This window comes from Toxotes jaculatrix, chromosome 4, assembly GCF_017976425.1.
Source record: "Toxotes jaculatrix isolate fToxJac2 chromosome 4, fToxJac2.pri, whole genome shotgun sequence".
Taxonomy (NCBI): domain Eukaryota; kingdom Metazoa; phylum Chordata; class Actinopteri; family Toxotidae; genus Toxotes; species Toxotes jaculatrix.
Genome location: NC_054397.1, coordinates 9,328,122 through 9,342,240, shown reverse-complemented (window position 1 = coordinate 9,342,240; position 14,119 = coordinate 9,328,122). Strand labels below are relative to the sequence as shown.

General features: G+C 41.9%; 1 protein-coding gene across 2 annotated transcripts in view; it reads left to right on the top strand.

Annotated features, from left to right (window-relative positions):
• cntln (centlein, centrosomal protein) overlaps window positions 1-14,119 on the top strand; it is a 78,604-nt gene that overhangs the window by 51,176 nt on the left and 13,309 nt on the right. Inside the window, exons 20-25 of one of the 2 annotated variants that reach the window (XR_005893920.1) lie at window positions 2,347-2,571; window positions 3,788-3,885; window positions 4,604-4,667; window positions 6,739-6,865; window positions 7,159-7,296; window positions 8,075-8,211. Coding sequence is in view for 1 of the 2 variants with exons in the window: in XM_041035155.1 (XP_040891089.1) it covers window positions 2,347-2,571; window positions 3,788-3,885; window positions 6,739-6,865; window positions 7,159-7,296; window positions 8,075-8,260; window positions 13,078-13,275 (972 nt within the window). In the remaining variant the exon portion in view is untranslated. Of the gene's footprint in view, window positions 1-2,346; window positions 2,572-3,787; window positions 3,886-4,603; window positions 4,668-6,738; window positions 6,866-7,158; window positions 7,297-8,074; window positions 8,261-13,077; window positions 13,276-14,119 lie in introns of those variants that run through there. The other variant, XM_041035155.1, reaches the window with a different exon arrangement.

Below are 14,119 nucleotides of genomic sequence, written 5' to 3'. Positions count from 1 at the left end.
ATTTCCTTATTCCTTCCTTTCTTACGTGCTTCCTTTGTCAGCAGCAGAATTTAACCCCTAGTCTCAGTTCTGCAGTGCAGAAATGTGTGGATTATTATTTTCTCTTTCTTTACTATTTATTACAACTTTGGTCAATTGTGATTACAATTGTGCACTTGTCAAAGTAATGTTGAGATTTGGGAACACTGCAATATCACTACAATGTCCAACATGATGAAAAATGCCAACATTCATACGAGTTGAGCAGAAGAAAATGAGCAGTTTAGCCAGATTATCTACTAGTTTGTAGGGAAAACCAGAAATGAGTGTCCCTGTGTTTTCAGTAATAATCCCTGCACAGTAAAAACTTTGTATCTTAACTTTGAGATCTAAGAATCTGGCCGCTATTCCTAGATCTAAATTTTGTTATCACTGTAAAGAAAGGCCAAAAACTAGGAAAATAAGTTTAATTTATAATAAACCGGAATTATCCTTTAATATGTCATAAACTTAAAAATCTCAGGTGACAGGTGAAGCATGCCCACCTAGTGCTACCAAGCCTAGCTGTTGACAAAATGTGCTAGCCACGCATATCATCCTACTACAGGATCATTTGGTTGTTTGGATTATCTACCTCACTCATTATCATTACTTCCCCTTTTACTTAATTTTTCAGTGTAGTATGACATTGCCTCCCGAATTTACCAGCTTTATCTCTTTAAGTGTGGAGTGTCTTGCCCTCCTCTAACATGTAAGAGGCCGGGATTATCACAGGATTAGTACAACAGACATCACTGACTGAACTTAAAAAGCTCCAGATATTATTTACATTTTAATGATAACTGCACCAAATATCACAAAAAATTATGGCCGCAGGACGAATACAAAGTGACTGAGGAGTTGGTACAGTAAAACATAACACTAGTGTTCCTGTGGTTTATTTATGTTGACAAATTCACTTTGCATTTATATATCCGGGGTGTGCAGCTGGTTTACAGTCCTAGGTTTCCTTATTTATCCTACTAATGATCACTTGGACCAACATCAGTGAGACCACTACTGGGATGGGAGAGAGAGGTGTCCTCTCTTCCAGCCTAATGGACCACCGGTATATAAATCCATGTCAGTGTCATTTCTCACCAGGGCTGAAAATGGCCTGTGAAATCAAAGCCTGCCTTTCAGGAAGCGTCATCAATGCCACCCTTAATTTGTGCACCGCCGCCACTGCAGCCGTGGGCCCAGTTTTCACTCTCTACACCTCTCTCTCTCCCTCTCTCTCTCTCTCTCTCTCTCTCTCCTTATCGCTCCTACCCCCCCCCCCCCCCCCCCCTCTCTGGGGATATGGCATGTGTGTCCTCAACAGGGCAGAGGAAACCTAAAACAAGAAGGATTCTATTAAAAGGTGTCAGCCAGCAACCAGATATCAATAACCTCCATGTATGCAGAGCAGAGAGCAAACCCCTGGGAATCTGCGGTTTCACTTGGGGGGGTGTGTGTGTGGCTCTGCATGTGTTCCAGTATTTACCCCGTGTGTGCAGCTTCTTCATGTATCATATCTCCTATTTGTGCCATTAAGCATTCTTGATCTTTGATACGATATACCACATCAGCTAATTGTGGCAGTATTGAACCAAACTCACAGAGACGTGTTTCTGCCCTATATTTTCTTAATAAGCAGATAAAGGGGTTTTTTGAGCTCCCCCGCACGCATGTGGTTAAAAGTGTTCACCTCAGATGCTTATGTTTAGAATCACTGATACACTGTACATTGTACATGATCAGCTAGTGCCATTATCATTCATTGCTCTAAACCCAACCACTCACCGAATGCTGAACTCCCTCTGTCCCAAAGTGATCTCTGATTCTGCAGGATGGCTTTATTATGCATGCCAATCACTGTGAGAATTAGGCCCTATTGACCGAACAACAGCATCATCTGTTTCCTAATTAGCATAAAAAAGGAGTTTTATCACAGACAAGATATTAAAGCAGAGCCTGTAGCTCTCCCGCGGTTAACACATACACTATTTCAAACATATTGTGTTTACTTTGTCTCTGTATTTATCATATTGATGTAAACTGAATTTAAAATGCTATGACTTGTGTAAGTCATAGCATTTTTTCACTACAGTAATACATTTTTGTATTATAAGGCAGAGAAAGCTGGGTTTTAGTTTGACTCAAACTTCCTTAAGTTAATGTCTATTCATGTAGCAGTATATCAAATCTCCCATCAACTCTCACCATCCTATAACACAAATATAGGTTTCCTTGGTTTAATAACAGTAGAAAAAACTTTTGTTTTTAGTTGTGCCATCATCAGCAGTAGCCTTAGACCACCAATTCTGTCTGTCGGTCAATCTGCAGAAGCTGACCTCTGACCTGGCTGGTGTGCAGCAGCAGAAAAAGGTTCTGGAGATGGAGCTGGAACAGTGGAGGCAGATCACACTCCCCCAGCAAACTGCACCACCACCACCATCACTACCTGTAAATGCGGAGTGTTCCTGCCAAGGCAGAACCATGCCCGCCCCATCAAGCCAAGCCCCCCAGGCCCTGGAGACTGAGGTCAAACAACTTCAAGCCAAACTTAAGGTTAGTGGGTGTAAGTTACAAATTCAGCTTCAGAGTTAATGAATTTCCCTAATTCTTTGTCTTATTGTACACACCTTATGAGATAACCAATCTGCAGAAGTACCTATCTGTGTAATCCAATACTGTACCTGTGTGCAGTCCAGTATTGGATTACACATGCATTTATGTTTTTTTAGTTAGAAAAAACATATCCCTGGTATTTTTTTCAAACATCAATATTTCTGAGTCACTTTAATATCTCACTGGTTTGAACACCCCGCAGTCCTTGAGGAGTTTAGAAACTCTGAAAGAAACTCTGTCAAGGTTTTACTTTCAAATCATGGTGGGTGAAAAAAACTGATTTTTGAGCCTTTCAATTTACACTTGACATCACCTGAAATTGCATGTGATTTCAACATGAATTAGCATTTCTTATCATTTGATCTTATTACAGAGTACCCGTCAGAAAGATGAGAAATGAGGAATAACAGTAGAGACATGCCCTACATCATAGGGAATAAAGTGTGAGTGGTACCGCGGTATTATCACCCTCTCCACAGCCAGCTCATCAGTGTCACCAAGCAGATTGCTCCTGTCGTTACACACAGCCGCGGAAGTCATGTCAGGTGACACCAAAAGGGAGAGGCGAGGGATGTGCTGTGGGGGTGCATACACTGAGTGAGCGCATTGTCAAAAGCTTGTACTGGTACAGTTCCCTCAAGAGACACGGGCCCCTTTAAACCAAAGTGAACATGCACGTTCAAATATCCATCAGTCTTATGATCAGAAGCCAACTTGTCATCATGGGCCATATGTCTCTGTTACTCATAAGGAAAAGAGTAAAGCACAAAAGTGGTGTAGTTTACAAAAATCGCCAGTTTAAATGCAATGAAAGCATCATTAATGACTGGCAAATGTCCAAATATTCTGACGTACAAAAATTTTATTTGCTCCTGGGCATAAAAGTCATATCCCCATTAAAATATATTCAGTAATATAGGTCTACAAATTGTTATTTTTCCTAATTACTCCAGTTATCTCATCCACTTTGAAAAATACAGTTTTCCTCTTAACCTCTTTTAGCACCTTCCAGCCTCCCACTGTAACTATAATGAGGAGGCATGCTGTGCCTGACCTGTCATCATCCGTGTCGTGAAAACCCTCCCCACCCCCTATCACACGTTCTCAAACACATTAACAAACACACACACGCACTCTCCATGTATCCTCCCCCCAGAGTGCAAGTGCGGAGGTCACAAGGCAGGTGGCAGCTAACAAAGCCCTGCGAGGCCAACTCCAGGAGAAGGAGGACAAGCTCCGCCAGCTGCAGGACAAGTTAGTTTCACACCTGTCTCTTCATTACTATTACTTCTTTCTCTTTGTGCTTCTTTCTTACTGATGCTCTGCAGTACAGCTCTTACGTTACCTTTCTTATTTCTGCATACCTCTCTCTGTCTTTGTCTCTCCGTTGCACTGTGTCTCTTGTCTGCATGTTTGCACATTCTGTGCAGCTCTCATCTGTAGTGTTTGATTCCACCATGTGGCAGCACTCTGTCTGCTGCACTCCACTTATACATGCTTCTCCTCTGCGTGAATCATTTGTCAAATTATGCATGTTCTCATGAGCGAGCGCATAAAAACGACTCAAGAAATTAGTGTGTATGCACATGTGTGCATGTGGGTGTCTTGTGTGTCATGTAGTGTGGTGTTGCTCATGTGGGCAGCTGATGTGGAGTGCTGATCAAAGCAGTGTATTGATTGTTTGTGTGCCGCAGGAGGGACCATTTTGGCCCATGACACTAAAACCCACACAGCATCGCTCTGGCCTGTGGGCCACAAGCCCTAATGAGTTACATGGTTCACCTACTGTAGCACTCGCTGCATTACACAGTCAGAATGTATAGCTATAAACAATTCACTCAGGGAAACTGTCAAGATTTGAACAGTGTTGTGAAAGGCATATATCATCATTCTCCATTAGGATCTCATCTTTGAACTGAGAGAAAGGTACAAAGAACGACTTGGCTTACTCCCTCTCATTCTCTTTGTCTAGTATGCTGTGTCCTCTGCCTGCCACTCTCAATAATGCATCCAGGGCATGTGTACAATCACAGTGGGTATGTGTTTGTGTGTGACCAAAGCACATCGGATCACAGCCAGACAGAGCGAACATCCCTCAGCTGAGTTTCCACGACATCCTCAGCCTCTCCTTAGGCTCTTGTCACACATTCACTCAAGCACACACACACACACACACACACACACACACACACACACACACACACACACATACACATACATGTAACTCGCCATCTCTTCTAGCCTACCACTCCATTTGCCTCCATGGAGGGACCCCTTCTCAGAATGAAAGACATGTCTAGACGTCTCTGAAATATACATCTCAGTGCACACACAGGGAGCAAGGCTTCTTCGCCATAAAGAAGAGAAGAGGGAAAAAAAAGAAATGAATTTCAAAGTACACCGGCATGTCCTCAGTCAATATCCGGCACTATGGCCCTGCCTTATTTATGAAGCTGCTTCTTTCATCTTTAGCCCTGTTGTCTATCAGCCACATGAAACGTCCACCCGCACTTCATTCTTAACAACATACACAGAAATATGTTCTCTCGCTCTCTCTCACACACACCCACTTCAGACCACTGACTGTTATCATTACAATACACGCATGTTTGATGAACAATATTGCCAACAAGCTCAGAACAAAGGGAACAAACGTGTGAGTGATAGAGTTTGAGGCTCTCTTTCTCTTTCCACTAACACTCATAAATAGAGATCACACACTACAGCAGACGCGCCATATATCCTTCATTCTTTTTTATCCTCTATTCTTTTTGGGGTGCAGAAGGAGAGAACATCTAAAATAAATGTTGTCGATCTAATTGCCATTAGCACTGGGGCAGAGGGAGCTGCTGGGGCTCTTATTGCTGCTCTCCGTCTTTAAGTCAACACCAGACAGTCATCTGAAAGGTTCAATATGGGTTTTCTCATTAATGGCCAAATCCATGGGGTAACCAGCCAGCGCTACTTCCCCCCAAAGTCCCCAGGCTAGACTCCTCTCTCATTTAATTTAATGTCACTCCAATAGGACAAGCTCACATTTATTTAGCCAGTCTGCCCTCAGGCATTCGTCCACCTAGGGAGACAGGGACATTTACTTACACGAAAGCATTTGCTCTAGTGTTGCGTCATCTGTTTATTTAAAACACACAAACCATGATGCTTGTGGGAGATAAGAAATCCACTACATCCACACATCTTTGAAATAAATTTAAAAAAAATCGGGAAAAACCATTTTAATTAACTGCGTCCTTATGATCTTTATTCTATTTGTTCCAATTCCCCAAGGTATAGACAACCATGAAAATGCCTCATATTTGCCTTTTATGAAAACAGAATAAAACATGCTAACATACTGAGCCCATTTAAAACAAGACCTCACTATAATATGGCTCTGCAGAATGCTGGAATATTAAAGATGTCAATGCAGCAGGTTATTGATATAGGAAGTGACACGTGGTGCATGTTTGCAACAGTTAAGATATGAACAGTTTACAACACGACCTTGCTTCTCTGTAGGTAGTAGTATTATCAGCACAGTAGAGCACACAGACAAACAACACATTTTAGAACATATTCCCTTCATAATCAGTCTCTCCCAAACCAAGTTCCCCTGCTGATGTGTTTTTATATGTGTCTGGTGCAATGCTGAGCTGAAAATAATAAACATTTAACTACTTAATTACAGCCTTTCAAGTAGTGTCACTGCTGATTCAAAATGTCGTTTGTCAAAAAGGACTCCCCAGTCACACTTAGCACAGCATTCCCTGCCAGAGCACTTGTTCTAATATGTGCTTGTTAGAATTATACATGCATCCTTATTTCACCCCCCTCCACTTACCCAAACAGCATGCCAGTGTATTTAGTTGTCATAATGAGCTGTCATGCCTGATGCACTGCATGGGGACACAGTGCCTGCCAGCTTTGTGTGTGTGCGAGTGTGTGAGTATCTGTCTGTGTGGTTCTGTCGGTGTTTGTTCTGCTATGCAGATGCTGTATGTGAGTGTGTGTCTGCGCATGAATATGGATATATGTGTAGAGTTTGTACTCATTTATGCTTTATACCATATTTGTGTATGCGTGTGTGCACTTTTTTTTGTATGTTTTCAGGGCAAGCCACACAGAACGAGATGTGAATATGAAAAGGCAGCTGGTGGAGGACCTGAAGACAAGACTGAAGTTCCTGCAGGAGATGGAGAAAAGTTACAGAGGACAATTGGAGGAGCTGGAGAAGAAGGTACACCTCACAGCTGACACCATCGTCAAGGCATCAATTAGTCCGATGCTCTTTGATAGAATGTCAGACAAAAATAGGTATAAGGGGCTCAGCGTCAGAAATTGTGTCTCCTGGACGACAAAAAGGAAAGGAAATCCATTTCAGTTCCTGTTACGATTATTTATAGAATAGATGTTAACGTAGTTGATTTGAATGAAACTTGAGACGAATATATAACTTAAGTGTATCTTAAAGAGTGTCTGCATCACCCCTACCCCTTTGTTCAACTTCCCCTTTGCTCTGCCTCTATCCAGGTGAAGACTTTATCAGAAGAGGCCACCAACAGGAAGGCTCTCATTGAATCTCTAAAGAGAAGGCTGAATGTGGCAACCACAGAGAAAAACCAGTATGAGGCCTCCTGTACAAAACTGAAAGAGGACCTGGAAAAAAAGGTTGGATACAGTCAAACTGCTGGTTCTTACTCCGATCATATATGTTGCATCGCAATAGTGTTTTGAATAACTTTACTTTGGTTTTCAGTGCGCTTTGCACAATGAGAGGCAAGTGTGTTCAGTAACTGACCTGTGTAAAGGACTCCTTTCTACCTGTGTGCTGCCATTGTCATCTCATTATCACTTATGACCATTTTTTTTGCCACCATATCAGATCATCAACAGTATGTCCATAGTAGAAGGGAAGGAAATGTTTCAGGATTAGAGAAAATGTAACTTCCATTCATGAGTCTTTGCACCCCAGCTGTAGCTCGTCAGTCCTCTTTGAATATAGAACATGTCACTCCCTTGAACTTAATGTTTATTGTACAACTTTGAATCACAGAGGATGAAGTAAACATTTTGATACCCATTTACAGAAAAAGACTCAAATGTCAAAGTAAACAAAACAGATTCAGTTGTAAAATAATTAAATAAAATTTTTTAAATGCTAAAGTCCAATGTGGGATAAGTAGTTTTCATGGGCACCTGTATGTTAATAATACATTTTTTGTGATAATAGCAAAATATTAGACAATCCTGGTGAGAATAGATACAGTTTGTGTCCCTGTCAACACATTCATTCTCAGTGTCCCCAGATTAGTCCAAAAAACTTAAAATTCTGCAATTAATACAACTGCCACAAATGTCTTACAGGCCTCTTCAGACATTCTAGTGTTTCCTGAAATAAAACAATATATTTTGCTTTCAGCTGACCAGCTGCTTTTTTTCTTTACAGGAGCAGCGCATGCATGCCCTACAGGCTCGTGTAGGAGCCAGTGAGCAGGCTTTGGCTGCACTGGAACAGACCGCCACTGAGCAAATGGAGGGGTTGACCCAGCAGAGCTCCCATGCCTTGGATAGGCTTCAGAGGCAGCTAAGCAAGGCCAACTCCCAGCTGGAGCAGCTTCATTCTTTCATCAAGGTACTGTACAGAAGGTGCAAGCGATAAAAGGCCTAGAGCCTGTTCAGAGTTTGAATAGTCCAGTCATTTAACTCATCTTAAACCAGTACATTGTAGTGTGCCTGCAGGTTCTTCACCTATGATATTGTGTGGGTGCACCACCTGTAAGGTATGGTTTAGGGGTCTGATCTATTGTTAATTGGGCAAAAGGTGAAAACAGGGTTCCTGGCATGTCAAACCCTGTAAATGAAAACTTGCTCATGGGGATGTAGGTTGTCACTCCCCTTGTGGTGTTGTGCCAGCTAGTTACTGTATAGCAAAACTCACGTCTTTATTCAGCACCTGTCAACTTGCCATTATCTGGTTAGTAAAAGTGGCAGAGGAAACTGCTGGATGGTCCCAGTAACGTAATTGAAGGTGAACTGGGCAAGTCTGGGTGAGGCCTACTTCAGCTCATAGCTATTAAGGAATTATGTCTGTGTCCCAGTTTATTTTGGGGACATAAAACTGATATCCATGCTGAAAGCCTGGGTTGTGGAGGCAACTGCTCATAGTTGTTGCCATAAGGTTTAAGTTGGGTGTCTGCCCAAGAATGCATTGATAGCAGATGGGTATTGAGAGGCCAGGGTCTGCTGATGCAGAAATAAAAACCCAGGAGTTAGATGAATTTGTAGATGCCATGCAGAAGACCTCTGAATGGCCTTAGAAAGTTCTTTCAAACTTTCAAACAGGAAGGCGTGGCACAGCTGGCCTCGCTTAGGGTTTGTCAGAACGCTACAGTGAGAATTTGCAAGGGGTTAATGAGATGCTGAAGCCTCTGGATATTGTTGGGCTTTCTTAGTAATGCACCTCTTCATTGTCACATGGAGGTCAGTGGTAATCCAACCCACACGTGCAGGGTCACCCCCAGAAAAGATGTTAGGGCAGGCTAACATTGTTTACTTGTTTGAGATGCAAATATTGGCAGTTACCCCGTCATCGCCATCACCTCCAGTATTTGGCTGTCTGAAAAAAGGCTTTTTTGCTTGTACATTATCCCTAAATATCACAAAGGAAGTGACTAACTATGAGCCTAATGACCTAAAGATGAAAACCGCTCGTTTAATAACCACAAGAATATTCAGAAGGAGCTCCGAGTAGAACCATTGTTCCTGAACATTGAAAGGAACTAGTTTAGATGGTTCAGGCATCTGATCAAGACATCTGCCTCCGTGTGGATGTATTCTAGGCATGTCCAACTGGGAGGAAACCCAGATTCAGAACACACTGGAGGTATTACACATCCCACCTGGCCCGGGGAAGCCTCAGAAACCCCCAGGAGTCGTAGCTTGGGCATGTGGCTAGGGGGAGTGACGACAGCATAGCCATGCTTAGCCTGCAGCCACCACGACCAGTTCTCCTAGAAATGTGAGAAGGTGGATCAATGGGTATATGTGCCACTATGTATGTACACATTTTTACAGTATAAAAGTATAAGGAGGCACGGGCCATCACTGTGAGACTACTGTGTGCCCAGTGGGAATTAGCTCTATTGTCTTTGTATATGCCTAATCCATCACCTTGAGGTGTGTTTGTGTGTCTGTGTCAGTCTCTGTGTATCTGGCAGAGACTGATAAAGACTGTCCATCAACTCTGTTCAGCTGACGCCTGTCTGTCAAAGCAGGAATGGGCTTGGCAGAGATAGATAGCGGTCGCAGTATATTTGCACACACATATAAATCAAGCGGCAGATTATGGACGTGGTTTAGTGGCTATTTTCCCTTGTTTTGTCTTCACAAGCCAGAAATATTAGAACTTACTGAAACAATTCTTTTCCCTTTATGGCAAAGAATTGAAGGTAGATGATGTGTTTTATCATCCACTTCCTTTTCCAGACTCTTCCAGATTCTTTCACACAACTAAGCCATTAGCTGTCGTTTTTGCAAATTTTTTGCATACACATACACAAGCATCCATATTGCAATCAAGACACACGCATGCAGATCTTCACATAACCAAAAACAGAAGCTGCATTACATGTGAAAACACACACACACACATGCATAAAAATACAGTTCACGCACGTATTACTCCTCTCTTCCATTCCCATAACCCTAGGCTGGTGGGGCCATTGTGTTGTTGTTGAGGATTCACATCATTGTTTGTCTCCCCCTGGCTCCTGTGATCCCCTATAAGAACACCAAGCCCTTTGATTGGACTGCCTGACGTCCGGAGGAGATTTACTCTTGTCATGTATTGATCAGGACCGGAGGGCTGCGCATGTGTGTGTATAGATGTGTCTGTGTGTGTCTTTATGAGCTTGTTTTTTTTGTTGTTCTTTGTGCTTGTATGTGCTGTGTGTGTCTGTGTGTATTTGTGCGTGGAGATTTTTTTTTTATTGTGTGCCAGCAAACCCTTTTGGCCCCTGCACACGCCCCAGGCTGTAAGCACTGCTGTTGAACTGCTAAACAGTGGCCCTGCATGTAGTGACTACTCCACAACACACATATTCACACACAGACACACACACATACTGGAGGTAGTTTTCTTAGACAGAATATTTTGGCTTGTCATCCCTGCTGAAAAGTACAAGATTGTGCACAGATTGTGGAATATCTTTTCTCTGAATAAGTATTAAAATAAATAGTGTTTTTAATAGTGGGTCTTGGACATGCAGTATCTCACAACAATGATGTAACAAACATTTTTATGTGTGATTACCTTATACTTTTCATAGACCTGTGAAAGGTGCTTCCATAATTAGCCATGTGACTCAGGTTTGTTGGGTAAATGAACTATTTTTTTTACCTCAGTGCCTGCATAATCTAACAAAATTAAAGCATTTTTTCTTCCCGTTCTGCTCTTTATGTATTTGAATGGCCCTCTGTGTCCTCATGTGTGTGAAGAGGTTCAGAGGTAGCTAGTTATTAGCGAGGATGTCTTTTAGCTGCTCATTTGATCCCCATCTACATGCCCTAATCCTCGTCCTGTCTAAATTGGCCCTCTGGCTGTAGTGATTGTGGTACTAGCCAGGCTAAGAGCTCTTAACAAACACACACAGACACATCCACATGAGCAACACCTTCCATGTATGCAACTGAATAGTGTGTGTGTATGTGAATGGTTACATACCCCCCGTCCCTCATTTTGTCTCTCCCAGGGCTGAGAATGAGTGATAAATTCACCCCTTAATCTCTTTCTGGATTATTCCACATGCAGGGTTTAGGTCAATTGAATGTAACCCTTGACTAGTGACAGTGAATATCTATTAGGCTGTAAATAAAAGAATAGGATCTCCGACTGTTAGTTAATGAGCTGTGTATTCCTTAAGGGTAAACACAGTTCTCAGATCACCAAAAAGAGCTAAAGCTGCTTTCCTTTATCAGTAAATGGACGAGGGTTATGATTAATGCTCGTCGGTTTTAATCAGTGCTATTTGTGCGGTTTTACACATTGAATTTGAAGGCCACTTGTGAAAATGGTTCTGCAGTGCTAGCAGTTTGAAATATAATTTAATTAAACTGGTCAAATTCTCATCACCAAGAAGGAGTAAGTCAAAGCCAACATGACCTGCTGACCAGGATGACTGAGAATTTTAGAACACAATTCACACTTTTCTTGTTTTATTGAGCGCAATCTCCCATGAGTCATTTTATATACACCATTGCTTTACTTTTTCAGTATTTTATTAGTATTATTTGAATCTGTATTGGCTTTATATAATGTGATCCTGTTGATTTTCATAAATCCAATGTTCCATTTGAATTTCTGAATGTTTGAGCTCTGTATGTATACATTTGTATGTTTGTGTATATTAGTTACTAATAGACAAACTGCAACAATCCACATACTGTCAGCTGCAGCCTCCAACTATTCACTCAGCACTCTCCTGTGAGAAGCACCACTGGTTTTCTAAACTGCACCTGCTCCACCTGTGTGAAATTAAAAGAGGAGTGGAGATGTTTGTTGCTATTCAACATCATTCATGTGTGATTACCCTTGTTACTGTAATCCACTTGAGTGTTTTCGTATGTTTGTACGTTTGTGTATGTGTGTGTACACATTGTACTTCTTGCTTGCATGGTTATATTATGCACTGTCCAAGAGCAAGTTGTACTTTTTTTTTTGTTTTTGTGTACGGCAAGTTCTCCTGTCTCCAGTTTTCCCTCCTCTGACCATCTATTCCAAGGTCAGCTTTTCAGCAGGCTTACAAGGGAATGATACAGAAGATTATTGCCTCGATCAATAAGCTCAAAATGAAGCAAAGGGGAGTTTACTTTATTGACTTTCTTGTGTACAGTGGCAGTTTTAACATTTAATTGTCTCTCTGTATTTAGAGCAAACTCCCATTTAGTGCCCGACAACTGTGCCATCCCAGGCCTTCCTCGTCTCACTTGCCATTCACTCGGGCACCATTTGAAACAGCCCCTCATAGCTTAATTATTAACAGTGTTATGCTGCCCTGTTGTACTGTGAGACATTCAGAAAGCAAATAAATAAATGAATGGCTGTATTTTCAGTAGCTCTCTGTCTTTCGCCCTCTGATGCATGATTCTCTGTCTGTGGAGATTTTAGCAAAACTTGGGGTGTGTTTGATATCAAAGCTGTGTTCCCTCAGCTTTCAATCGACAGGGCAACAAACCCTCAGGTCCATATTCCTACAAGGGAGCGTGAGGCGAAACCGAAGAGAATCTGAGTGTGTCAAACTCAATATTCCTCCATAATGTACTAGGCCTCTCTGGCGCATGCTTGATCAATTTCATTTATTCATCTGTCAGGCAGAGCTATCCCTCTTGTTTTTCTATATCCATTTCATCATCCTCTTCTTTTTTTTATTCCTTCTTCTCCTCCCCCTTCAGGCCCTGGCCAGTGAAATACTTTTAGACGTTCAAGAGGTCAAGCAGCAGTTGATGAAGAGGAGGAGGTTGAGGCAGGCCAGCGCTGTTGCAGTAAAGGGTGGCCTCTCAGCCAAGTCTATGATCAAAGCCAAGTCCATCGCTGCCTCCATCCTCAATATGTCAGAGAACGATCTCGCAGACATAATGGACACTGATCAGGTAAGGCCGAGGAACAGTCAGTCAAAATTTTATACAAATGCTAACTTGAGGATCTGTAACAAGTCTAGATTATGCCCACAGCACTCAACATACCTATAATAGATTTTCTGTAAAATTGTGAAACATCCTAAAAGTTTGCAGGGGGTTTAGCTTAGTGATTGTACCAGAGGACATGGAAAGACATTATATCATCAGTATTGATTTGTAGCATTGGGTATCTTCTTTGTCAATTGAGACTAAATGAGTGGCAAGGAGCTACCATAACTTTGGCCTAACCTCTGGGAACAGATACTGTAGATTAGCATTGGTAGAGATGGGAGGAAATAAGGAGAAACAGAAGCCCTCTGTTCTTAGTTCATTTCACCTGCATCTAGTGGTATTTAGCCTTGCTGAAAATCTCTGCTTCTGTCTGACCTTCCCTTATTGATGGGTAGATAGATATGGGCAAGTAAGCAAGGCTGAACACCAAGTAATGTTTTGTAAAGGTGAACCGCACACCAAGGCATGTCCCTAATAAGTTGGGAAGTTACAATGCAACAGAGAAGGATGTGGCTTCATGTTTAAAGCCGGTGTTCTTGCTCTCAACAAGATCAAAAACCTGTCAACACCTACAGCACCTGTCAGCTTGATATAAGATTTAATATGGCACAAGCTGAGTAAGTACAACTCTTTTCTTACTGGTGAAAGCAGTCATTGAACTGAAAATTCTTACTATTGACTGTTATCTGCTTGTGAAAGTCTGACTTTCACACTCTTTTCCAACTTGATGGGTCCATTCTCTACCATAGATCTTCCCACAGCCGTGTCATCAATTAGCAACTCTGTGTTACAATCAACATCCCAT